General features: G+C 43.2%; 1 protein-coding gene across 1 annotated transcript in view; it reads left to right on the forward strand.

The window, feature by feature from the left end:
* The window catches only part of LOC124764117 (pancreatic triacylglycerol lipase-like), a 210,907-nt gene that overhangs the window by 167,353 nt on the left and 16,068 nt on the right, over nucleotides 1–27,486 (forward strand). Inside the window, exon 8 of the mRNA XM_047249131.1 lies at nucleotides 17,435–17,573. Within this exon, the coding sequence (XP_047105087.1) occupies nucleotides 17,435–17,573 (139 nt within the window). The remainder of the gene's footprint in view (nucleotides 1–17,434; nucleotides 17,574–27,486) is intronic.

A 27,486-nucleotide genomic window follows, 5' to 3' on the forward strand; every position in this document is an offset into this window, starting at 1 on the left:
ACGTTGGGGATTCAATCCGTACACCTAATTGGATTGTTAACTAAGCACAGCCAAATATTATAACTTGAATTTTTCACCAGTGGCGAGAATCTTTATGTTAAAAAGACGACAAAATTTATTTTTCTTGGCAAGGATTCAAATCCGGCACCTATAGCCGTTGTTTTCTAAGGAGGCATAGACAAATACCGATTTTCTTTCATCATTAGAGAGATGTGACAAAAAATAATGCGACAGGAAGTTGATGCGCTGACTGGGAGTCCAGTCTCATACACATCGTCACGAAGAGACGTTAACTATCGAATCCTTGTTCATCACTAGAGGCATGCTGTGATGGAAAGTTCTGTGCTGACTGGCAATCGAATTCCCCGCCCACACACACAAACACATACACATATATGTCGCCTTTGTTAGCTGCACACCAAAAGACGGTAACTTTCGAATTCTTTTTCAACGGTAGCTGGGAGTAGCTTATTTGAGCTTCAAATGACCGAATTAAAAATTCGAACATGAAATGATGTGATGCACAGTTTATTGTCTGGCTGAGAGTTGAAACTGGAATCTATCGTTATTGTTGACAACAAATTTTTCACCAGTAGTTCAGTGCGCACATGCTAGAGCTTGAAATGAAACTATGAATATTTTTGAGTAGAACCACCAAGTTTTCGAACCCAGATACATGCCTTTCTTGGAGACGTAGAGGACTTTGCAGTCTTGGCGAAAGCACCAAGCTGGCCGCAGTGGCCTGGCGGTTCTAGGCGCTTCAGTCTGGAACTGCGCTGCTGTTAAGTCGCAGGTTCGAATTCTGCCTCGGGCATGGATGTGTGTGATGTCGTTAAGTTAGTCAGATTTAAGTAGTTCTAAGTCTAGGGGACTGATGACCTCAGATGTTAAGTCCGATAGTGCTTACAGCCATTAGAACCATTTTGAACCATTTTTTTGAAAGCAACAAAATTAAGGAACTGTATAGTCTCGAGAGGATAAAATTCTGCGAAAGGAGTAATGCGAACTCTAATTCCAGTCCTGCACCAAGATTTTCAAAGTTTCAAGTGGGAATACAGTGGAAGAGGAATGGGTTACTTTGACAGGTGAAATCGTGAACGAAGCGGAGGATCCCTTGGGGAGACCGACAAATCCTAAGAGAAATTCTTGGATATCAAAGGAGATAATTAGTTTAATAGATGAGAGAAGAAAATATAAAAATGCAACAAATGAAGCGGGTGAAAGAGACCACAATCGTCTATAAAATGTGATGACAGGAAGTGCCAAATGACTAAGCAGGAATGGCCAGTGGACAAATGTAAGGATTTAGAAGCATATCTCACTAGGCGAAAGATAGATACCACCTACAGGAAAATTAAACAGGTAGAGAATAGGGAAACAGTTGTATGAGTATCAAGAGCTCAGATGGAAAACCTGTACTGCACAAAGGGGGGAAAGGCGAAAGGGTGACGGAATATACAGAGTGATTAAACATTGGAAATGAGCTTGAAGCCAATATTATAGAAAGGTAAGAGATGAGATGGGACATAAATTATGATACTACGAGATGAATTGCACAGAGCAGTGAAAGGCCTAAGTCGATACAAGGCCCCTGGAGTAGTCGACATTCCGTCACAACCACTGATAGTCTTGGGACGGCCAGCCCTGACAAAGTTATTCCACTAGGTGTGCAAATAATAAGAGACATGTGAAATACCTTCAGATTTTCAGAAGAATATAATAATTCCAGTACCATAGAAAGCACGTGCTGACAGGTGTGAATGTTACCGAACTATCAGTTTAATACTCGTTAAGTCATGGTGGCAAAGTACTAACACGAATAGAAAAACTGGTAGAAGCCGACCTCTTGGAAGATCAGTTTGGATTCCAGAGAAATGTATAAGCATGCGAGGCGATGCTGACCATACGATTTATCTTAGAAGATTGCATTTGGAGACTTAGGGAAAGCTTCTGACAGTGTTGACTGGATTAACATTTTCGAAAATGGAGGGGTAAAATACGGGGACCGAAAGGCTGTTTATAGCTTATGCAAAAACCAGAAGGCAGTTGTAAGTGTCCAGGGACATGAAAAGGATGCAGTTGTTGAGAAGGGAGTGAGGTGGGATTATAGCCCATCTAAGATGTTATTCAGTCTGCACACAGAGCAAGCAGTAAAGGAAAGCAAAGATAACTTGGAGAAGAAATTAAAGTTCAGATAGAAGAAATAAAGACTTTGAGGTTTGCCGATGACACTATCATTGTGTCACAGACAATAAAGGACTAGAAATGACAACTGAATGGAATACACAGTGTCTTGAAAGGAGGAAATAAAACGAACTTCAAAAGAAGCAAAACAAGGATAATGGAAAGTAGTCGAATTAAATTAGACGATTCTGAGGGAATAAGATTATAAAATGAAACACTAAAAGTAGTAGATGAGTTTGCTATTTGGATAGTATTATTACTGATGATGGCCAAGTAGGGAGGATGTAAAACGTGTTTCTGAAGAAGAGAAATACGTTAACATCGAATATAGGTGTAAGTTTTATGAAGTCTTTATTGACGGTATTTGTGTGGAATGTATCCAAGAATGGAAGTGAAAGTTTGACGATAAACAATTCAGACTAGAAGAGAATAGAAAGTTTTGAAATGTGGTGCTACAGAAGGATGCCGAAAATTAAGTAGGTAGATCTTGTAACTAAAAATGAGGTACTGAATAGAATTAGGGTGAAAAAAGTTTGTGGTTCAACGTAAATAAAAGAAGGAATTTGTTGATAGGACACGTTCTGAGACATCAAAAGGTCGCCATTTTTATATTGGAGAGAGATGTGGAGCGTAAAAATTATAGAGTGAGACCAAGAGATGAATACTGTAAGCAGCTTCAGAAGGATGTGACTTGCAGTAATTATTGCGAGATGAAGGGGCATGCACAGTATCCAGCAGCATGGATATCTGTATCAAACCAGTCTTTCGACTGAAGACACAACAACGACAATACAAGTTATTACGAATACTTTGGACGCTTCAATTGACGTTGTCCCCCTAAATTAATTCTTCCCAATGAATTACAATCTTGAGATGTGGAGGATTCTAAACCGCTACCTACAGCGTTACAAAACTACCACTTTAACCATTGTGCAGTCCTGGCACTTTTGGTACGCTGACGGTGTGGCACGCGAGGCAACTTATTTTCTTAAAAACCTATAATAGTCGCAGGAACACGACCTTTATTTTTAATCTGTGAGAAGTGTATCATTATTAATAAATACGATATTGCAAGACAAAGTACATAGCGACGATATTCGAAATAATGCTTACATGTAAATTATTTATGAAATATTTCTGCTCGTACTGAAGTGTATTATACAGTTCTAAACTGACAGCTGAAACAATTAATTGAATGATAAAAATTGATCCCATCTCGGAAACACTCGATGTTTAATACGAGTATAGTAAAATCCACAGTTGTCTTTATTAGACCTATGAATTTCGCTGAAATATTTAAAAACTGATCCTAGTTGTAACTGAATAGCCCTAAGCAATATTAACTATTGAGATTGCACTTAATATTTCAGTCAAATCGCGATTAAAATCTTTGTTTACAGTTCTCAGATCACTTAGTCGAGAGTGAATTTGACTTCTGTGGCGTACGAATGCTCTCTAGGCTCTGTTACACTTCGTTTCTTGTTGTCTTGTCCGTAGGTTCTTCTTTCTGTCAAGGCGATATGTCACAGCTGTGTGAACCTGATAGAGGTCTCCGGACAACCACGGAGGATGAACACAGGAGTATACTCAGTTGCAGTGATGACCGCCTTTCAGGACCAGCGCATAGATCAGGAACATCTTTCAGCTAAGCGTTAGCAGGTTTACCATACGTCGTCGGCTCTACCAGGAAGTAAGATATGGACGACGAATGAGAAGGCATTTTCCCTCGGCCAAATAGCTCTGCCCATGTATATCATCAAAATGGAGCGAGATTAGACAGTAAATATGCATAGCAGAAATACAGGTGAGGCCAAACATCTGTCACAGTTTGGAGCTGGATGTTAGCAATTGGTTGCAGTCTTTTGTGGAAATGTCACCATTCCCTTTTTAACTAAAGGTCATAATGTTTCCTTTTGTTCGTCACAGATTCTAGCAACTTTTTGAGCTTAGAAGACGGGTTCGGAAGGCAAGAAAAATATACCAACGAAATGGCCGAGAGTTTAGACATGACATGCAATAGAGGCAACTAAAAGAAAGGTATATATCTGAGATATGTGATACAAACCAACCGGGAGTGAAAAAAAAATTATGCGATTGTCAAGATCATCGATATACTTGAAGAAATGCATGGTACACAACTTGCCTGAGGAATGGTACTCTGCACTTATTGCTGTAACATGGTTTCATGCTTTCAATTTTTTCTGCTGGCTTAAGTCGGTGTTATGGTCTGAAGTACCTTTCTCTGACGTTTGCATGTCAGCTATGGTATATTTTCTGGTGAAATATCATGTATGATATGTGAAGTTGACACAATATTTTTCAACTGTGAAGATGATCAATGATATAAACCGATTCTGAAGAAATATTTTTTCAGACAGCACGTTGTGTACCACGCATTTCTCCAAGAAACAGGGAGTGATTTATTCGTGGAGACCTGGGCACGCCCTATAAATTTATACCTGAGAAAATGAGATATCTGACTCTGCTATCCACAACCAAGACTGAAGGTCAGATCACAAAAAACTGGAAGATGTTTGCGGAAGTTCTCGTTCAGGTTCTTCCTCAAGATGGTGACGAAAAGGACGACAAAGAATATCATGAAAAACAGAGAGGAGCTCCAAGAGCCTTATGACAATACAGCCGCCATATATCCGCGTACGAGTATACAGGTGGTTGAAATCATATTGACAGGAAAAAAAAATAGCTCATCGTTTCAGTTGCAAATCAGAGGTGGTGGTACACTCTGTAAGTCATTAAATAGTTCCTTATATGAGCTGAGTATTCATTGGATGCATGATACAGGGACGTTTTACAAAATGCTGGAAGACAGCAGAAGCAGGCATTATAAAAAAATTGAGGAGTTGAAGATTCCATACTCCCCTAATCATACCAGCCTGTCTGTAAGAAATGTTCTTCGTAATATTTTGTAAAAATTGGTAATCTGTAGATTAAAATGTCTCAGGATTCTAACGGGATTAGATAATGCTCAGTATGGTTCCAGAGCAGCTGAAAATATGGAGCACGCAATTAATGAGGTGAGAAAATTGGTATAAACGGTAGAGACAAAAATGTAATAGCTCATAGAGTTATCTTGATGTTTAGGGCATTTGATAACTTACAGCATCCTTCATTCTTAGGAGAACGGGTTACACTATAATGTTATACTATTGTCTACTGGGTTACTGCAGAGACCGATGCGTGACACTGTGAAGTTTCACATCAACAGTTAGCAAACATATTACGAAAGGATGCACTCGGTGATCTGTTCGCGGCCCTGAATTCTAGGATGTTGACTTAGACTCACTTCTGGATAGATTAGAAAACGATCAATACTTACTGAGACTTGTTAGACACTCAGTGTCAACACAGAATAAGTAGCAAGGAGAGGTAGTCGGGTAATGTATAAAATTATTAATATGAGGCAAATGAGATATTGTCTGTTCCGAAGAGAAATTTCACTTCTCCACGAGTCTGTACTAAACGCAGTCGTGCGCTGCGGTGTCAGTGTTAGGCATACTGACTAGGAAGTGAGAAGAAAGTTCTTTTTGAGTCATCAGTCTTCTGACTGGTCTGATGTGGTCCCGCCACGAATGCCTCTCTTGTGTCAACCTCTTCATCTCAGAGTATCACTTGCAATCTACGTCCTCAATTATTTTCTGGATATATTCCAACCTATGTCTTCCTCTACAGTTTTTACCCTCAACAGCTCCCTTTAATACCACGGAAGTTATTCCGTGATGTCTTAACAGATGTCGTTCACCCTGTTCCTTCTTCCTGTCTATGTTTTCCATGTATACCTTTACTCTCAGATTCTGCGGAGAACCTCCTCGTTCCTTACCTTATCAGTCCACCTAATTTTCAACATTCTTCTGTAGCACCACATCTCACAGTCTTCGATTCTCTTCTGTTCCGGTTTTCCTACAGTCCATGCTTCGCTACCATACAATGCTGTGTGTCAAACCCACATTCTCAGAAATTTATTTCTACAGTTGAGGTCTAGATCAGTACTAGTAGATTTTTCTTGGATATGGATGCCTTTCTGCTAGCGCTAGTCTGCTTTTAAATGTCCTCCTTGCTCCGTCAATCATGGGTTATTGCAAAACTGGGAACTGCAAAAGGTAGGAATTCAAGGAGATGGGACCTGGATAAACTGAAAGAACCAGAGGCTGTAGAGAATTTCAGGAAGAGCATTAGGTAACGATTGAAAAGAAAAGGGGCAAGAGATATAGTAGAAGAATAATGGGTGGCTTTGAGGGATGAAATAGTGAAGGCAGCAGAGGATCAAGTAGGTAAAAAGACATGGGCTAGTAGAAATCCATGGGTAGCAGAAGAGATATTGAATTTAATTGACGAAAGGAGAAAATATAAAAAAGTAGTAAGTGAAGCAGGAGAAAAGGAATACAAACGTCTCCAAAATGAGATCGGCAGGAAGTACAAAATGGCTAAGCAGGTATGCCTAGAGAAGAAATGTAAGGATGTAGAAGCTTGTATCACTAGGGGTAAGATAGATACTGCCTGCAGGAAAATTAAAGAGACCTTTGGAGGAAAGAGAGCCACCTGTATGAATATCAAGAGCTCAGATGGAAACCCTGTCCCAAGCAAAGGAGTGAAAGCAGAAAGGTGGAAGGAGTAAGTAGAAGATATATACATGGGAGATATACTTGAGGGCAATATTATGTAAATGGATGAGGACATAGATGAAGATGAAATAGGTGATATGATACTGCGTGAAGAGTTTGACAGAACATTGAAAGACCTAAGTCGAAACAAGGCCCCTGGAGTAGACAAAAAATACCCTCAGACTTCAAGAAGAATATAAGAATTCCAATATCAAAGAATGTAGGTACTGACAGATGTGAAAATTACCCAACTATCAGGGTAATAAGTAACAGCTGCAAGATACTAACACGAATTCTTTGCAGGCGAAGGGTAAAAATTGGTAGAAGCCGACCTCGGGGAAGATCAGATAGTATTCTATAAAAATGTGGGAACACGTGAGGCAATACTGATTCTGCGACTTATCTTAGAAGATAGGTTAAGGAAAGGCAAACCTATGTTTCCAGCATTTGTAGATTTAGAGAAAGCTTTTGACCATATTGACTGGAATACTCTCCTTCAAATTCTGGAAGTGGCAGGAGTAAAATACAGGGAGCTAAAGGCTATGTACAATTTGCACAGATACCAGATGGCAATTATAAGAGTCGAGGGGCATAAAAGGGAAACAGTGGGTGATATGGGAGTGACACAGTGTTGTAGCCTATCGCCGATGTTATTCAATCTGCATATTGAGCAAGTAGTAAATGAAACAATAGAAAAATTCCGAGTAGGAATTAAAATCCGTGGAGAAGATATCAAAACTTTGAGATTTGCCGACGACATTGCAATTCTGTCAGAGACAGCAAAGGACTTGGAAGAGCAGTTGAACGGAATGGACAGTGTCTTGAAAGGAGGATATAAGATGAACATCAACAAAAGCAAAACCAGGATAATGGAATGTAGTCGAATTAAATCAGGTGATGCTGACGGAATTAGATTAGGAAATGAGACACTCAAAGTAGTAAACGAGTTTTGCTATTTGGGAAGCAAAATAACTGATGACTGTCGAAGTAGGGAGGATATAAAATGTAGACTGACTACGGCGAGGAAAGCTTTTCTGAAGAAGAGAAATTTGTTAACATCGACTATAGATTTAAGTGTCGGGAAGTCTTTTCTGAAAGTATTTGTATGGAGTGTAGCCATGTATGGAAGTGAAACATGGATGATAACTAGTTTAGACAAAAAGAGAATAGAAGCTTTCGAAATGTGGTGCTACAGAAGAATTCAGAAGATTAGACGGGTAGATCACGTAAGTAATGAGGAGGTACTGAATAGAATTGGGAAGAAGAGGAATTTGTGGCACAAGTTGACTAGAAGAGGGGATCAGTTGGTAGGACACGTTCTGAGACATCAAGGGATCACCAATTTAGTATTGAACGGCAGCGTGGAGGGTAAAATTCGTAGAGGGAGACCAGGAGAGGAATACAGTAAGCAGATTCAGAGGGATGTAGATTGCAGTTGTTATTGGAAGATGAAGAGGATAGAGAATAGAGTAGTATAGAGAGCTGCATCAAACCAGTCTCTGGATTGAAGACCACGACAACAGGTAGCAGAATCCCTTAACTTCGTCTTCTTTGTGATCACTAAACGAGATGTTAAGTTTCTCGCTGTTGTCATATCTGCTACTTCTCATTAGTTTCGTCTTTCTTCGTTTTGTCCTCAGTTGATATTTTGTACTCATTAGACAGTCCATTTTATTCGGCAGATCCTATAATTCTTCTTCTGTTTCACTCAGTACAGCAATGTTGTCAGAGAATCTTGTCATTGATGTCCTTTGACTTTGAAATTTAATCTCACTCTCGAATTTTCGTTTTATTTCCGTCATTGGTTATTCGATCTTTAGATTATACCCTTTTTAATCCGAGTACATCGTGCTTGGTCATCCACTCTTATTGTGCTCTATTGATTCTTGTGCATATTATTTCCTATTAGTTCGTGTATATATTATGTATTACCCGACTTATCTATAGCTATCCTTATTTTTCTCAGAATTTCGAACATCTTGCACTATTTGACATTGCCGAACGCTTTTTCGAGGTTGACAAATCCTATGAACGTGTCTTGATTTTTCTTTAGTCTTGCTTCCGTTATCAACCGCAGTGTCACAACTGCTCCTCTGGTGCCTTTACCTTTCCTCAAGCCGAACTGATCGTCATTTAACACATTGTCAATGTTCTTTTGAGAGAAGTATAGCAAGGAATTCTGCCAAGAAGCAGTAGAGCTTTCAGTAGTACATCTACAGACGTACCAACTATATTAATAGGCTAGTGCTCCTAGGAATTACAAATCAGAAAAATGTTTCCATTTGTTGACTGAACAAAAAATAATACGGAAGAACGCGCGAAGCTCTGGGGAACCAGCATCAAATCCTTGAGTAACAAAGAATTTAATATTTGAGGAATGGCAGCTGAGATGGAATTCCTCAGGCACAGGATGCAAAATGCTTCTGTTTCTTCCTTATGTACACGAGAGACTTCAGATAACACATTTTGAGCCAAGTATGGGACCGGTTCACTACGTTTCCGGGCATGGGACACACATTATATATTTGAAAACAATTGATAAAAGGGCAACGACCAGGTGTGACTGTGGTGAAATCGTCATTGCAGTTCATGTCCTATGGTAATGTCCATTACTTGGTGATATTGCATGGAGTGCTAAGCAGGCAGTAAGAAGTAAAACTGTTTACGACGTACAGTAAAAGACCACTTTGATACACTAAATTTCTATATGATCCTATCTCAGGAAAATCTAGTCTTAACTGTAGCCAACAGACACCACAGCAGAGACTTGTGAGGTCTGTAAACAAAAGGAGGCCTGATATCTCTACGATAACTTGACCCAATAGGGGAAGAGTGGGGAGATGCCCAGAAGCGTACCTAAGAGGAATCAGAAGAATCATTGAAAGATGTGTGATGCGCTCTGGTCTTTCGCTGTGCCATTTGGAGGCAGCAGGATTTTGCTGGAATTGGCAGCGTAGCCGATCTGGTACGAAGCGTACAGGAAAACGAGATGTATTCCGACAGCAGTGAAATGGCTGTGTATGTGTTTATTTTAAACTACACTAAAGACAAACATTGAGTTCACATAAGGTAGCATACTTTTTACTGTACTCCAAGGATCAGTGACTAAATTTTCCGTGATAGTATTGGTATTAGTAACAATCTTCAGCAGTGGTTGTTGCTGCAGAAAAATCAGGGTGGTGGTAGTAGTAATAGATACTTTTCATACATGTAAAGTTGTATTGTTTGCCATTATATTAATAGCGTATGGTGTTGTAGCAGTACTAGTGTCATAGGTGTAAAGAGAACAGTAAAGTCAGTCGAAACAGTTTGAAATAACGAAAATCGATGTCTCATTTTCTGTCAAAGTAAAGGAACACGCAACTGAGAGCGGAAAGAATGTCAAAGGAAAATTTCCTGTAGAGTAGCTTGTAGATAGCCATCTGAATGTTAGAGCGATAATAGCAAAAAGAAATACAGATAAGGAAATGTTCAGAATAGAAGAAAAAGAAATAGATTATCATCAGGTTTCACCTAAATGTTATTCTATACGGAATTGCCCGTTTAAGTCCTCAAGAAAGTGGAATATGATAAATAAAAGCACCTACTCGACAACATTTAAATTACTATTCTGCACTTTACATGCAGGTCTTGGCAGAGGGTTCACAGAACCACTTTCATGCCATTTCTCGACCTTTCCACTCTCGAATAGCACGTGGAAAGAACGAATAAGTAAATATGTGCATGTGAGTTTTGATTTCTCTTTGTTTATTACGACCATAGATACTGGAATACACGCTTAGTTCAGAGTGAACCCAACCAGGGCTCTATAGCCCGCAATTGCCACAACATTTTGTGTTATAATTGGTTCACTATCGACAACAAGGTTGTTTACGGCAGTGTGAATTTTTGTTAGTGACTGGTGATTGAATACAGAGTTACGCTGTAATTATCAATTTACTCATGGATTTTTTGAGTAAGTTTTTAAGTGAAAAACAATGGCTGGGTGCGCGGTCACCAGTTGTGCTAAACAGAGCAGACAACTAAGTAAGTCAGGAATTAAGTTTCATATATTTCCTAATAACAATGAAACGAAACGAAAATGGATAAATGTAAACGTGCAGATTCGTTTTCAGTTGAAAATGTTCATGTCTGCTCAATGCATTTTACTGATTCCGATTATGAAAGTGATTTGAAAAGTGAACTGTCGAAGTTGAAGACTGACGCTGCTGCAGCTCTAAACCTACAATCCTCAGCGTAGTAATGAGCGTAATAATGAGAGAAGGAAATGGGGACAAAAACGAAGCTACTGTAAAGGTGAAGATATTTGACAGGTAAATATGCTATCAACTAATGAAGGAATTGGTACTAGATGAGACTTTAACGGTGAAAACAAACACTGCTGTGATGCGACATTGCGTGCTCACGTCAATAATTAGAAATTATGGAAACAGAAATAAAAGACCTTAGGCATAAAAATGCAGATTTAACGCACCGTCTTTCAATGTAGCGCTGAGTTACTCAAATTAAAACGTGTTCAGAAAGTTATTCAGGGCCTTTTTAATGACATCAACAAAAGTGCTTGTGAAAGAATGTGTACTAACCGTCACGTGAAGACACTGGAAAGGCTGCATCTTTACGTTGCCTATCTGTGACCACTCTTTGCCTGTCACCAAAAGAATTAAGCTTCGATTTTGACCGTAATGCGAGCGAAATCCAGTCAGGTAGTACATCAAAGAATGGGAAAGAATATGATGCCTTAACTACTAATATATTGGCGCAAACTCGAACTACGAGTATAGAACCATTATTTTCTGAGCATCAAGTCACTTATTGTCTACGGGAAAGTGGATGAGACAACAAGGAAGTTTAAGAGTCCATTTGAGAGGTGCGAGAAAATTTTGAGAACTGCACCAAATACGAAGGGGAAAATGTTCCATATTTGAAGGAAAATGTTGAGCAGTCAAAAATGACTGCAGGTTATGTTGCTTATAGGGTTAATTGCAAACATCCCGAAGTAGCATATTTGTACGGTAAACCGATTGATCACGTAAATTTTTCAGGAAAGAACTGGTTTCAAACAATTTAAAGCGGATCTTTAATGAAACAAACTGAAAGATTTATGGAATTTGCTTTGAAAGTGGAAAGGGAATTTCAACAATCACATGGTAATACATTGACCGTAACCCAAAAATTTGTTTTCAATTTTAAAGGACATAATAAATGAGAATTATCCAGGAATTCAGGACTTTGCTGTAATGTGCTTCGAAAGGACACGAAATTTCATCAGTATGAAAGTTATCAACAAGAAAAAAAATGCAAAGGTAGTAAGCGAACTGAAAGTGAACGAAAGGAAGAACTAAAAAAAAAAAGAAAGAAAACAGTTATAGCGCATAACTTCTCACAATAGGAAAAGGAAACCGATTAATGCAGTTAGAGTGTAAAGTGACATTGTAGGACGTTTCTCCTTACTATAGTTGTATGTAGTATAAAACTGTGTGAGTCTCTTCCCCCAGAAATAATGCAGTGCCCTCCGAGATGGTGAAAGACATTGACGTCGTTCGGAAACTTTACACTAGCATTTCACCGATCACAGAAGAATATAGTCTAACTAATACATAAACTTAATGTAATAACAATAATAATAGTACAGTAAAACATGGGAAATGTCGAAAACATTCATATGTACGTATGAGTTAAATATGTGCGAGCCGGCCGTTGTGGCCGGGCGGTACTAGGCGATTCAGTCTGGAACCGCGCGACCACTACTGTCGCAGGTTCGAATCCTGCCTCGGGCAAGGATGTGTGTGAAGTCCTTAGGTGAGTTAGGTTTAAGTAGTTCTAAGTTGTACGGCACTGAAGACCTCAGATGTTAAGTCCCGTAGTGCTTAGAGCCATTTTTGTATTATGTGCGCCCTGTGTGCCTACAAACTTCAGCGCAATGCGGCGTGGCGAGAGAATTTATGGTGACGTCACAACTCGCAGCCCGCCTGCACGTGACCCCTACCGTGTATTCTAGTGTCCGTGATTACTACTGTAAAATGGGAAGCATGGCCTGCCATAAACTCCACATTGGTTTGTAGGGTACAGAGTTAGATACAGGTTGCGCTTACTGTGGCCAGCCTGTGATCTGCCAATGAACCAGCCTTGTGTTAGCATTATCTACATATATTCACTGTGCCGTATTGCTATCCTCAGACATCACTGCTGTGCCAGATGCACACGACACCCATTCAGAAGCATAATATTCAAGACATTTGTCCACAAGGACTGTTACGGGCGCTATGGTTCCCGTTCTCGTGTGCCGTGTTTCTGTGTTGTCCTGCCACCCTTCAGTCTGCAAATCGTGGCCTCGACGTTGTGTCATTTTCGTTGGTCTCGGAGATATGACTGTGGCAGGAATGGCCATGTTATCTTAGGCAGCCACTACACAAGATGTGTCGTATTTCATTGCAAAAACAGACAGGAGAGAAAATTTGCGAAAATAGAAACAAAAAATTCTCGATAAGTACAGATGAGTGAACGATCCGTTTGCGATATAACTGTGAATGTGTGGTTACGATCTGCCACTGAATTCTTTGTGGAATAATACACTAGTTAGTAGAAATGTGTTTGAAATGTGAACTTTTCGATTACGTCACCATTCTAATTGGGCTCACCCACGGTCGACCTTAACAGGAAATACGCACTGCTCCAGCACTTTACTGTACACTAATTCCTGTTAAAGATTTTCGACGTGTCGTCCTGGCATTTGAATGCGATACCCCGCTTATCCCTGCAGTGAGTTACGAGCCCTCTCAAACACACTCAAATCATCTAGTAGATCTTGAACAGACTGTGTAGTTCGTTGTTCCGGTTTTTCAGCCGTATCAACGGGAGTGTTGTACTTTTCACTTCTGGGCAGACCAACTGCAAATCTGAAGTTACTCGTTGTTTATAGCTGTCGACTGATTTGTTTCCAGGCCCCTGTATGAAACTCACAGACTGCTAGCCGTAAAAACTGCAACACCGCGAAGGATAGAAAGGACCGAAATTTTACTATAGTGCATATTCAGTATAGTAGGAAGAATAGATAATTAAATTTATAGGTAATTTGGTAGTGTCCAGAAAGCGAAATTTAGAACACGGAGCTGTCTCTTATGGCAGCTTCAACGGCTCTATCGTGACTGCTCATCGACTACAACTCAGTCTGGATGACGAGTACCAGCACGTCATACATTGCCAGAGTTAATCAATTAATCAATTTCAGTGGCTGGTGGGTGATGGCTTCCCAGTCCCTCGATAAAAGGTGAACAGATGTATTCAGTGGGTGAGAGATCTGGGAAACATACTGGTCATGCTATCAGGAGAACATCCTCGGTCAAGTAAGATCAAGAGAGCTCGGGTAACATGTGATCTTGCGTTATCTTGTTGAAAGATAACGTCACTGAAACCTTGAAGATAGAGTACAGCCTCTGGCCCTTGCACCACAGAAATTTAACCGGTCATGAGAACCAGAGGTGATCGTGTGAAACGTGAGTCCTATTAGATGACAACTAATAGAAAAATTTACATCTCAGATACTTACTTACTTTCACCTTATCGGCCGTTTCCACCTATCAGTACCAGCCTGTTCTCAGATGCCACAAACTTTTACCTTGCCAGTCTTTCTCAAATAGACTTCTCCTTTTCACGACTTTGGCTATAGTTCCCTTCAACATTGATCGCTGTCTCCCTTGGCTAATTCTCCCTGCGGGAGACCAGTTGAACAAACACTGTGGCCATCGTCCCTCCACCCATCGGACATGTCCTCTCCATACTATCTCACTGCTCCTATCTCTGACTGGCTCCACCGCATTCATCATCATTCTTACATATCCACTCCTCAGTCGATCCAAGTGGTTCGCTCTCATGCTCCACCATAACCCGTCCATTTGGACAATTCCCCCCTTTGCCTCGCATTCAATGTGAAACACTGAGCCTATTTTACAATGGTTTCAACCGCAGCAAGTAGCGCTACTATGTTTGTTCGTCTGCATATGTGACGACTCCGAAAGACACCATTTAATAATCAAATAGCTACCCACTCTTGACATATCCTCTGGGATACGTCCACGTCACACTGGCTAGTCTTGTCAATTAGTGAACCCAGGTACCTGAATACTTACATATTTCTACCCCGACCAGACCTTCAAAATCCAAGTTCTCACCTTGCCTATTTCCAAGGACAATCCTGTTTTATCTGCGATGACTCTTATTTCCCATTGTTTATAAGCATCCATTAACTTTCTCATTTGATACATGGGATCATCCTTATCCAGGGCCTTAAATAGTTATATATATATATATATATATATATATATATATATATATATATATATATATATAATGGATGCTTATAAACAATGGGGACTAACAGTCACATATCCCGTGAATTGATTGCTCTGCTCAATGAAAAGATTCCTTAAAAAATTATGTCTTTACCTGGCAACCAGGAATAGTCTGCCAGATCATGCGATCTTACGCCTTGCGACCTTTTTTTGTGGGGATTTGTGAAATCAAAAGTGTACGTGAACAAACCACACGTCACCAAATGAAGGATGAAATTGAGAGTGTTATAACTGGCGTCCCACCGGATGTTTATGAAATCATCTTCGAGAACTTCAATGAAAGCATTTCTCGTTGCCGCGCGGCCTTGTGTGGTCATATGGAAGATATACTTTTTCATACATAAACGGGAGAAGTTACTTAACGTGTTTGTAAAAAAAATTACATTTTCAATAAGTTTTGCGTGCTTTATAGCATTTTAATATTCGTCCCTACTTCCCAGACACCCTCTAGTTAGAGCAATCTTTCATATTGAAGTCGGTGGCGGTTCGTAGCCACACTGCCGCAATTATCTCGCAAACAGCCCGTTTGCGGATACATTTGCGATACGCTGGTAGAGGTTTAATCATGGGACAGGTTTGCACGGACACAGAGATCCTTACTGGTAAGCCATTGAACTTTTATTTACAAAATTTTACTTGCACAGTAAATAACTACAATAAAAGTGTTGCATTTGTGCTTGAGCAGATACTTTGTTCCATAACTCGATTAATCTAGCTAGTAGTGCCACGATGAGGATGCGCATCAGGTTTGCTTCAAATACACGCTGTAACGGTCGTGAGCATTAGTTACATTTGAGACTGGACATGACGAGTTGACATTAGTCAAGAATGCCTTCAAAATGACAGAGACGCCATTATCAACACCTCACTGAGTTTGAACGAGGTTGTGTAATAGGGCTACGAGAAGCTGGATATTCTTTCTTCGTTATTGCAGGAAAACTTGGCAGGAATGTAATCACTGTAAGTGGCTGCTGGCAGCGGTGGTCACGAGAAAGTACTATCGCAAGAAGACCGGGGTCGAGACGGCCACGTGGCACCGTCGTGAGGGGAGCCCATCTTGTTCGGCGTATGGTCCTGGTGGATCGTACTGTATTTGCAGCAGTAATGTGAGCAGACATTGGCACCACAGTGACACAACGAACTGTCGCAAAGCTCCGAGCCACACGCCCTGTAGCTTGCATTCCACTGACCGCAAACCACCATCATTTTCGTCTTCAGTGTGTCAAGCGAGAGGGTGGAGGTCTATTGTTTTTTCTGATGAAAGCTGCTTCTGCCTCCGTGCCAGTGACGGCTGTGTGTTTGTCAGAAGGAGGCCAGTTGAGGGCCTATAACCAACATTGGCCCTACACCTGGAGTTATTATCTGGGGTGTAAACTCATATGACAGCAGGAGCACTCCCGTGGTTATCCCACGCACCTTAAGTGCAAATCCGTACGTCAGTCTGATGATTCGAGCTATTGTCCTGCCATTCATGAACAGTTTTTCAGGGGGTGATTTCCAACAGGATAGCCCTCGCCCGCATACCACTGTTGTAACTCAGCATGCTCTACAGAGTATCGACATGTTGCCTTGGTCTGCTCGATCACCAGATCTGTCTCCAATCGAGTACATACGGGACATCATCGGACGACAATTCCAGCAGCATCCACAAACAGTATTAGCCGTCCATATATCGACCAGCCAAGTGCAACAGTCATGAAACTCCATCCCACAAACTGACATACGGCATCAGTACAACTCAATGCATACATCAGAATGAAATTTTCACTCTGCAGCGGAGTGTGCACTGATTTTGAAGCTTTCTGGCAGATTAAAATTGTGTGCCGAACCGAGACACGAATTCGGGACCTTTGCCTTTCGCGGGAAATGCTCTATCAACTGAGCTACCCAAGCATGACTCACGACCGCTCCTCACAATTTTACTTCCGCCAGTACCTCGTCTCCTACCCGAGATCGAGTCTCGGTCTGGCACACAATTTTAATCTGCGAGGAAGTTTCAATATATACGTACATGTTGGCATGCGTGCATACAACACTGTGGCGATTACACTGGTTATTATTGTACCAGAAGTTCACATCTGCAATGTCTTATCTCACACTTACATTAACCTGTGGCTTTGCAATGTTAATCACTTAAATATGTCACTTGTACAAATGCATTCCAGAAATTTCATTACTCTGTGTTAGTTATTTTTGGTGTTGCGATTTTTTCCCCGTCAGTGTAGGCATGTATGAATGACAAAGGAAGTAAACATAACGGAAGACGCGATTCTCCTGTTGCAGGGCCAGTGTATTTCATGTGGCAACAACATGGAGCGATGTGCTGTCATGGGAATGGACGCGGACAAGTTCATGCCAGCTGAGGGCTTCTCCCGGAACTCAAGCTTCTTCCTGACGACCGCAAACGAGCCGCCCTTCTGCCGTATGTATACCAAATCCATGTATTGGAGCCTCAGTGACATTGATGCTGCACTGGCTTCACTCGCAGCACTTCTCGCGTTCAATGTATCTGATGCATCTTTAAAAACGTGATCTTTGCCACTGATTTATTGTAAACTGTTTTTGGGGACACATTTAAATTCTGAGGTCGAATCTTTCTTCATTTCTCAATGTATCCTGTACTGCATTGATCAGCGTAGGCTGCTGCTGTGTTTATATTGTTATGGATAATTGGGAGAATAAATAGAAAGAAACGGTATAAACCATGTAGTGAGATAGTCTCTACTCTTCTCAAACAGTAACAAGGAAGAGTCATTGCTGAACAGTTAAATCTAGAAATGTGACAGTGTGTTATTTTCAGTGTCGCATACCTACACCGTGCAACACACTGCTGAGAGGTTTTCAGTGCGTCCCAGGACATTGTCGCTTGGCGGACGAAGAGCTGTGATATTTTTCCATCGACGTTGACGTTCTATTATTTCAGAGTATCTAGTAGTAGGCTTACATAGTATAGTCAAATAATGGAAAATTCAATATTGAATAACGTGAATACTATTATGCTTTCGGCCAACAAGGCCTTCGTCGGAAATAGACTAAACACACACACACACACACACACACACACACACACACACACACACACACAGGCAAAGCAAACTCATACACACATGACAGCAGTCCCTGGATGCTGACCCCAGACCAGTAGCCACAGACGGGTCATATGTGTGTGTGTGTGTGTGTGTGTGTGTGTGTGTGTGTGTGTGTTTGTGTGTGTGTGTGTGTGTGTGAGTGTGTGATGCGTTTGCGTGAGTGTGTGTGTGTGTGTGTGATGCGTTTGCGTGAGTGTGTGTGTGTTTGTTGCTTATTTACAATGAAGGTCTTGTTGGCCGAAAGCTTATTTTCTAATATCTTTTTGTTGTGCCTATCTGCTACAAGCATCTCCTCTATATGATGAAAAGCAGATATCCTTTTCATAATATTGATAGTATTAGTAGTCTTACGTGCATCCATAAAATTTAGGCTTAATATACCTGTGTAGAGCTTAGAAGTGATTAATAAATCAATTCGAAAAACGTGCACGTGCCACCAATCTTTTTTTCATTTTTATCTTTTAGTTTGCAGCCCTGTAATAATACTCGTCCAGACAGAAATTTTGTTATCCAATCTGTAGTACAACTCTGAGACGAAAGACGATATCCTGAAATTCCTGTTTTGATGATAAATCGAACGTTGTCTCAGCAGCGGCTATAGAATGGCGCTATATCTTCAAACTTCCTGGTTTCCCGCCAAAATTTGTCGTCATATTAAGCGAAAGCGAATGAATAACATCATCATCTATTTACATCTTATGTTATAACCAGATATGACGAAATTCTGTGGATGTTGCCCTCTCCAGAACTGGGAACTGCGACACTTTAGATAGTCCAGGTCGTGTTATGTGCCTAAGCCATTTTTGCTTTCCTATTTAGAATCACCTCGTAAGCTGATTTTTGCCAATGGGGGGTGGTTCAAGAAAAGATTGTTTCTGTCTAGAACAGATTTTTAATTTGAATATATCGAAGCATACAAGGCAGTCCAGAGTGTAGGGCTATATGATAATTTCAAGATTTTAAACATGGCTGCAACAGCAACTGTTGAAATTCTTCACGATAAAGGATGACAGCCAAAAACAGTTGCAGGATAAAAATTTATTAAAATTCTTGACCAAGGTTTCGGTACATATAAATATACCTTCATCAGAAGTAAAACTGAACTGTTCGTTTTGACCCTGTGCCTATAGTCATGTTGTAGAAATGGAGAAGATGTCTTAATTATTGACGACGCCTTTGGCACAATTGTTTTATTAATCTCCATTGCATGATGTAATTTTAGATTTTTTACTTCTGATGAAGGTATATTTATATGTACCGAAACGTTGGTCAAGAATTTTAATAAATTTTTATCCTGCAACTGTTTTTGGCTGTCATCCTTTATCGTGACTATATGATAATATTTTTTTATTTTAATTTTAAAGAACTATATGACTCATTTGATGGGCACCATTCTTTAATATTCCGGAAGAGTTAAGAGTGGGCCACTGATCCAACAACCTGGTACAAGAGATTCTGAGAAGCACATCTAGAAAGTAGTACTGTCGACTGAAATATCCAAACAATTCCAGAACAAAACTCGTTTCAGGAGAGATTAAGTACTTGTTCAATTCTTTTCAATTATGCTTTGGGAAACATTGCAGGTGGGTCGGCGTGCACGCGGTACTGAGTCCGTTTTCGAAACGGAGCAGAAGGATACAGCCTATAATTAGGAAAAGAAGACTGCTGTTCTTTGGGTACATAAACAAGAAGGACAATGACCAGTTGAATAAGAGGATATGTAACTCTCCAAAATTCTTGCCCTACGCACAAAAAAGCGATACTGAATCAAGAATGTACGAAGGATCTGCAACAAACAAATAATGCAGAAAAACATAAATAATAACACAGACGAATTCACCCAAATTCTCCATAAATGCCAGGCGTTCAGAGTGGAACAAAAATCTGGAAGACGTTGATCATTTCTGTTGGAAAAAAGAAAGAAGACCTTTCCTAATTAGCTCAATACATATTTTCAGATTGTTTAAGTCGCCATGAGAACTTCTTCGAAGGATAAGATTTTGTTACATCCTTCCCCATATTTTGTTCCAAGTAAGAAAAAACAAGCTGAGCACAACTTCTGCTCAATCGGACAGTTCCTAAGCCATATTCCTTGGCGTTAGTTACTTTCAAAAGGTGGCATACTCTTCCCTAACACAGCCACTTTCTTTTTTCTTTTCTAAAGACAGATTTATGGTGTTGCATGAAGGCCACGACAAAAAATCTGAATAAAAGTTCCAAAACCTTGAACAAAAAATTCCAAAAAGTATTTTTCAGAAATTTCCAAGAAACATGAAAAAAATTTTTTTTAATAATGTTCGTGGTTTTTATTTGCAACTCCTGCGGAATCGAAACATAAGTTTCGCCAAAAGATATTAAACATGAGTTTCTTCTAAAAGGGAATTTAGAAGCACTTGGATACGTAAAACAAATTGTACCTTGGTTTCACCTTTTGTGAGAATATTGTTAATGCCCATTCTCCTCAACAACGTTTACAACAAGTATCTTCTGTTATTTTTATGTCCCGCTTTTGTAATCAGGATCATCTTTACATGTTGAAGGATCTTCATTAAGTTAGTTGGTGTTGACAGAAAATGCTCTGAAGAAAATTTTCTACAAGGAGTTACAAATGTGGAAGTGTGTAATTTCTCCAAATGTAAAAATGTAGCGTTGTATGACTACAGTATCAGTGAATCACATTTAGAATCGTTCAACTCATACAAATCCTGTGTGTAACAGTTTGTAGGGATGTGAAATGGAATGATCACCTAAACTCAGTCGTAACTAGGTGACAGTCTTCGGTTCATTTGTAGGATACAAGGAAAATACGATCAGTCTACGAAGAAGACTGCTTAGAGTCTACTTGTTTGGCCCACCGTAGAATATTATTCAGGTGTGTGTGACCCGTACCAAATGGACATAACAGGGGATACTGAAAGTATACAAGGAAGTCCCAATAAACATCTTTAAGTGAGAAATGTACAGTATCCTCCTAGCCACTGCTCCAGTAAAGCTCGTGAAGACAAAACTGACAAGACTGGACTAATTAGAGCACGCATAGAACAGAAGTTGTAAGCAATCGTTCCTCACGCTGCACAGAAACTCTAACAACTGGTACAATGGGAAGCATCCTCTGCCATTCACTTCACAGTGGTTTGCAGGGTATATATGAATATAGATACAGATTTTAAGACACTGCGTTGCTACCAAATACACTCGCAAGTGGATGGTTGAATGTCTGATGCTTCAACGCAGTTTCACCGCACAGCTGGCAAGGATGGTAAACAGGGGATATTTCGATTCCTGTGCATTAAGTTTCTATGAATAGCGTTCCGTGTACTCAGCTGGACAGTAAATATGAGTCGCAGACAGGCGCGTAAACAATGTACGCAGATACCATCTTCATATATATATTCACCGGCCGTTTGACCATTTTCTTCTGTGCGGATGCACAAATAGTGCCCGAACTCTTACGGGAATCGGCAGTCAAGCCGCGAGTATTGAGTATAATGGGCAGGGGAACTATGAATATAGTGCCGGACAATAAGTGGCGAATGTGGGTCTCACGGGAGGCGTGCCAGAGATAAGTCCCTGCAGTCGCACTATCCTCTGTGTCCTCGGTGGCTCAGATGCAGTCTGCCTTCGGCAGGGCAACAGAGCGGACGCGTACGTGTTGACTTCGTGCGGCGCGCGAGCTCGCCTTGTTTACTTTCTGACGGCCGTTGCTTAAGTGCCGGCTTACCTTGTACGATCCATGGCGAACCGTTACCGTAAATCAACACTCCGATTTACTTTCTGCAACGATTATGCCCGACCCAAAGCACTTGAGGTGGAGCGTTTTCTGCCAGAGGAAGTGAAGATCCCGGCGACCGATATTATAGGCATACATTTGTCCATCGTGAGCAGCACGGTCTATGTGAAAATCATTAACGACGCGGCGTGCGAACGCATACTACGTGAGACCAAACAGGGGCTCCGCTTCTGTCACGCTGATGGCAATGTGGGAGAGGTAACCGTCGACTACGCAGGCTTAGGTATGCGAACGATACGCATTTTCGAATTGCCATTCGAACTTCCAGCTGAGGAAGTCGTCGCGGCACTACGCCCATACGGCACAGTCCACGGCCACACTGCGGAGAAGTGGACACAGTTTCGGACGTATCCTGTCCTAAACGGGGTCCGACAGGTCACCATAGACCTCCGAAGCCACGTCCCGTCCTACTTACAGATCGGCGGATGCCGTGCCATAATTATATACGATGGCCAGCCTCGGACCTGTTCCGGGTGCGGCAAAGAAGGCCACCTTAGATCCGACTGCCTACAACGGCGTATTACGCAACTTCCAGCTGCCGAAAAACCACCCACGTCGCAACCTACAGTGCTACCGGTGACCTATGCCGCTGCTCTGGCTTCTCCTACCACTTTGCAACGTCGCCCGGTCACCACAAACGACGCCACCAACGAGCCCGACCAGACACTGACGGAGAGCGCCTCGGACGACCCGCCGCCTCGGCCGGCCATTGACGCCGCTCCGAAGATGCCGACGCAACCAGACGCTGACCCTTATCTCGGAAACACGATGGAGATCGACTCGCTCATCGTTCCTACAGCGGTCTTTCTGCCAGAACGACGTGACTCCCTTCCGTCGTCGGACACGGAGGGTCGCACAAGGAAACAACGTTCCCCGAAACGTAGCAAGCGAAGACGTCGCACCGTTTCCGGCCAAGAGGAGACGTTACAAGTCGAGGAGGACGTACCCGTCGACCAGCACGAAGCCTCAGAACCCGCTACTGCTGACGAAGACGTCATGAGCGCGGAGACATCTATCGGTGTGCCTGCGCCCCGTGCTGACGCTGAACTAAATCATGAACGTCTCATAGGCGACACGACACCACGCACAATTACAACATCTTCTGAAGACAAAATGGACGATACACCAGTTTCCGCTTCCACGGCGTGGCACGAGGAGGAGGTCACGGAGCAGGAGCCGTTACGGGACCCTGCGCCGTCACGGCCGCACCACTAATCATACTCTCCGCAGACTCCCCTGCGGCCCAGCGGGATAACGTTCCGCTGCGACGCCCACACCGTTGCGCGGACGGCGGAGTGGACCAGCCACCAGCAATCCGACACCAGGCCTACCGGATAGCAACCATCAACACCAACAACATCCGTTCCAGGGTGAAAATCCGCCTTATGCAGGAGATGTTCTGGGCTTCGGATATTGATTTCGCCCTTCTGCAGGAAGTTCACTTGGCTAGTCTCCCGGATATTAATGGCTATACCGCCCACGCCTCTGCGAGTGATCCTATGGGCCGCGGGGTGGCCATCTACGTCCGCCACGGGATTTCTGTGACCGATGTCGCCTTCCTTCCATCAGCTCGGGGCATGGCACTCACTGCCATGGGGACACGCATCATTAATGTCTACGCTCCCTCAGGCACCGAACGACGGCATGAAAGAGCCCAGTTTTATTCCGAGGAAATCGCTCCCCTGTTTTTAGGGCGTTATGACCATTGCCTACTAGGAGGTGACTTTAACAGCGTTCTGCATCCTAAAGATCAGATTCCCCACTATACTACATGCCAGGAGCTACGTATAGTGGTGCGAGACCTCATGCTTCACGATACCTGGGAAGTACAACACGGCGACCTTTCTGGCCATACCTTTCTTACAAATCATTCCGCAAGCCGACTAGACAGGATATATGTCTCACAAACTCTTAGATCTGCGATACGGGGCGCCGAACGCTGGCCGCTGGCCTTTTCCGACCATTGCGCTTACATCTGTACGGTCCTCCTTCCGCCGCAATCAGTATGGCGCAGCCGTGCGCCATGGAAACTCAATACCTCACACTTGCATGACCAGGCGTGTCGCCAACAAGTCACTGACACGTGGACAGCCTGCGAACGACGCCTTCCCCGCTACCGCTCGACATTGACATGGTGGTTGGACTGCGCCAAGCCGGCGATCCGGAGGACACTGATGAGATACGGGAAGGACATGGCCGACTGGCATCGCACCACTGTTGACTTCTATTACGCGATTCTCCGAGATCTGGATGCTCAACCGCCAACCCCGGACAACCAGTTGGAACGGCAAAGAACTAAGGCGAAGATAATTGCGCTGGCACGCCGGAAATTGCAAGGGGTCGTGATACGGACGCGGCGCCACGATCACGCGGATTTAGAAATTCCATCCATGCATGATATAGTGTCCGACAACCGAAGGCGTCGTCGGCAGATCATCAGCACTTTGACAACGCCTCATGGAACGCAGGTGACCACTCAGAATGACATCGTCCGCGCATTCGTCGAGCACTACCGTCGTACTTATAGTGATGACGACTCTGAAACTGCAGCAGACGACTCCATTTTGAATTACGTCACGCGCACCCTCCCCCACACGGAGGCGGATGCTTTGACAGTGGCGGTCACGCTAGACGAAGTCAACAACGCAATCGCCAAAGGTGCAGTCAACAGATCGCCCGGCATTGACGGCTTACCGATTGAGTTTTACCGTACCTTTCGGGACCTCATGGCCCCACGGTGGACGACTATGTATCAAGAACTGATAACATCTGACCAAGCAATCCCACCCGCCTTTGCTGAGGGCATCATTATACCAGTCCACAAACCAGCCCGTGGTTCGATGGTCACGAGTTACAGACCGCTCACCCTCCTCAATGCCGATTACAAGATTTTCGCGCGCTTACTGGCAATGCGGCTCCGAACTACACTCCCTCATATCCTCTCGCCAGAACAAACGACGCCTGGCGGACAGATTAACATACAGACTGCCACAGGGGAATGCCGCGACTTAATTGCGATAGCGGCGGCCTGCAGGCTCCGGGCAGCGGTCGTCGCTATAGACTTCGACAGCGCCTTCGATAAAGTGCGTCATCGTTTCCTGTTTTCGGTGGCAGCCCGAATGGGCATCCCCCCTCCGTTTCTCGACGTCATCCGGCGTCTTTACGACAGTGCCAGTTCACGTGTCCAAGTCAATGGACGTGTAGCAGGGCCGGTACCTATCTGCCGTTCGATACGGCAGGGGTGCCCCCTCTCTACCCTCCTGTATGCTATTGCCCTTGAGCCCCTTATTGGGGGCTTGACGACCAAGCTTTCTGGCCTCACCCTACGCCAACACACTTTTCGCTGTCGGGCATATGCTGATGACCTCCTCCTCCTCATTCGCTCCGGCTCTGAGATTCGGGATGTCCTCGACTTGATTACCCGTTATGGGGCTGCCGCTGGCAGTGCCATGAATGTCGCCAAATCTTCTGCAATGCACATTGGACGAGGCCTCCAGGAGGGTGAAGTGGCACCACTGCCGCTTGTGCGGACTTTCCGGTACCTGGGCATTACCTTTACCCCCACGGTCACACGCACGGCGGCAACGAATTTCCGTCGCCTGTTACACGTCATCCGCAACGACGTCCGCCAGAACCTCTTGCGCCGCCAGGACACACTTCAAAGGGTTGCGTTTATTAATTTTTATGTGGCATCAAAATTGGTCCACATCGCGCAAGTTCTCCCTCTGCCAACTGCAATTGGGCGCAACCTTCAGGCGGCTTTTGGCTATTACCTCACGGCTGGTTCAATGTTTAAAGTCCGTTATGAGACACTTACCCTGCCCACACGGTATGGTGGCGTCGGGCTCGTCAATGTCCGTATGCGATCTGCAGCCTTGTACATGAGTACCATGAGAAAACAGTGGATGGGCCAGGGTACATCTCTAACACGCAGCTTGCTTGAGGTCCTCCTACCAGCTTCCACCTCACCACCAGTGTCTGTCGGCCATATCGTGCCTCATTTGTCCCATCTTTCGACCTTTTTCGTCGACTACAGTTATATACATACCAGTCTCCCAGATACACGCCCACCTAGGACTAAGGATTTTTACAGCCTGTTGCTGCGCTGTGTTCCCCGGAATGTGATGGAGACCAAACACCCCTCCATCCAGTGGCCCATAGTGTGGACTACCGTCCACCAGCCCTTCCTCCCTACTAACGTCCGGGCGCTGTGGTATCACATAGTCAACAGGAAATTTGCCACGAAGCAGCGCCTGCACAACATTGGCTTGTCAGAATCCCCTCTTTGTCTCCTTTGCCAGCAACTGGACACTGATGAACACCGTCTGACATGCGCCTCATCGCAAGATGTATGGCGCTTCGTGCAGCAAAATCATTGCCTGCTATCTCCGGGTGCCACCAGACACAGTTGAGCCTCGAATGTTTCTATACCCGGAGGACCGACATTTTCCCGCCGCCAAATGTCATGCTATTACGTGGGTCAAAGGGTGGGCGGTCGCGTATCTCTTTCATGAGGGACCTAAATCCCGCCTCGACTTCTGGACCTATTTACGAACAGCCCATGCAGCTCTCGAAAACACGCCACGTTACCGAACATTATTTGCTAACTATCTTCGAGCGGTCCTTATTAGACCTCCACTGAGTTGGGGGGTGCCTGGCACAGAGGGCACCCTCCCCTCCTCCCCCGGCGGTGTCTGAGTTTCAACCGCCTACGATCTATTCTACTTCTGACCTCCGCGGATGGGAGAGCGCGTCGCAGATTGCGCGGATTTTATTTCTTTTTGCTTTTCCTTTTTCCTTTCTTTTTCTTTACCTAGAATTTATATTTCTTTTATCTTTCGCATATGTGTTCCCATAATTTCATGCTATTAGTGAATATTACAAAAACACATGCAAATAAATAAATAACAACGCCTTCCACTACTGTTGATTCCTGTTTCTCCCACGTGTAGTTTGGCACAAATAAGCCGGCTGTAGTAATTGGCCTATCACTCGACGTTTGAATAGGAACAATGCCACTATTCGACGATGTTGGCAAGAATGGGTAAACCGTGGACGAACACAGAGTCGAGAAGGAAGCTGTCGACCTGGAGAGACGACATAACGTGAGGACCGAGCAATCGATCTGAAGTGCACCTGGTGCTTCAGAGACCACAAGCACCATTAATAGGCGGCTTACAGAAATGGGGCTCAGCCCACGGTGCCCTCACAGCGATTAGTATTCACCTCTCTACACTAACAATCCCGTCTGCAGTGGTGTCGCGAACATTCGGCCTGGAATCTCAGTGACTGGAGTGGAATTGTCTTCAGTGACGATTCTCGTTTCGAACTGAGCCCCTATCACTAGCGAAGACGTGTCTGGAGAAGACCCAGACAGCGGTATGATTCCAACACGATTGTCGCCCGCCCTACTACCCAACAGCCAGGAGTGATCATTCAGAGTGTCATTTCATTTC

This window comes from Schistocerca piceifrons, chromosome 1, assembly GCF_021461385.2.
Source record: "Schistocerca piceifrons isolate TAMUIC-IGC-003096 chromosome 1, iqSchPice1.1, whole genome shotgun sequence".
In the NCBI taxonomy this organism is placed as follows: domain Eukaryota; kingdom Metazoa; phylum Arthropoda; class Insecta; order Orthoptera; family Acrididae; genus Schistocerca; species Schistocerca piceifrons.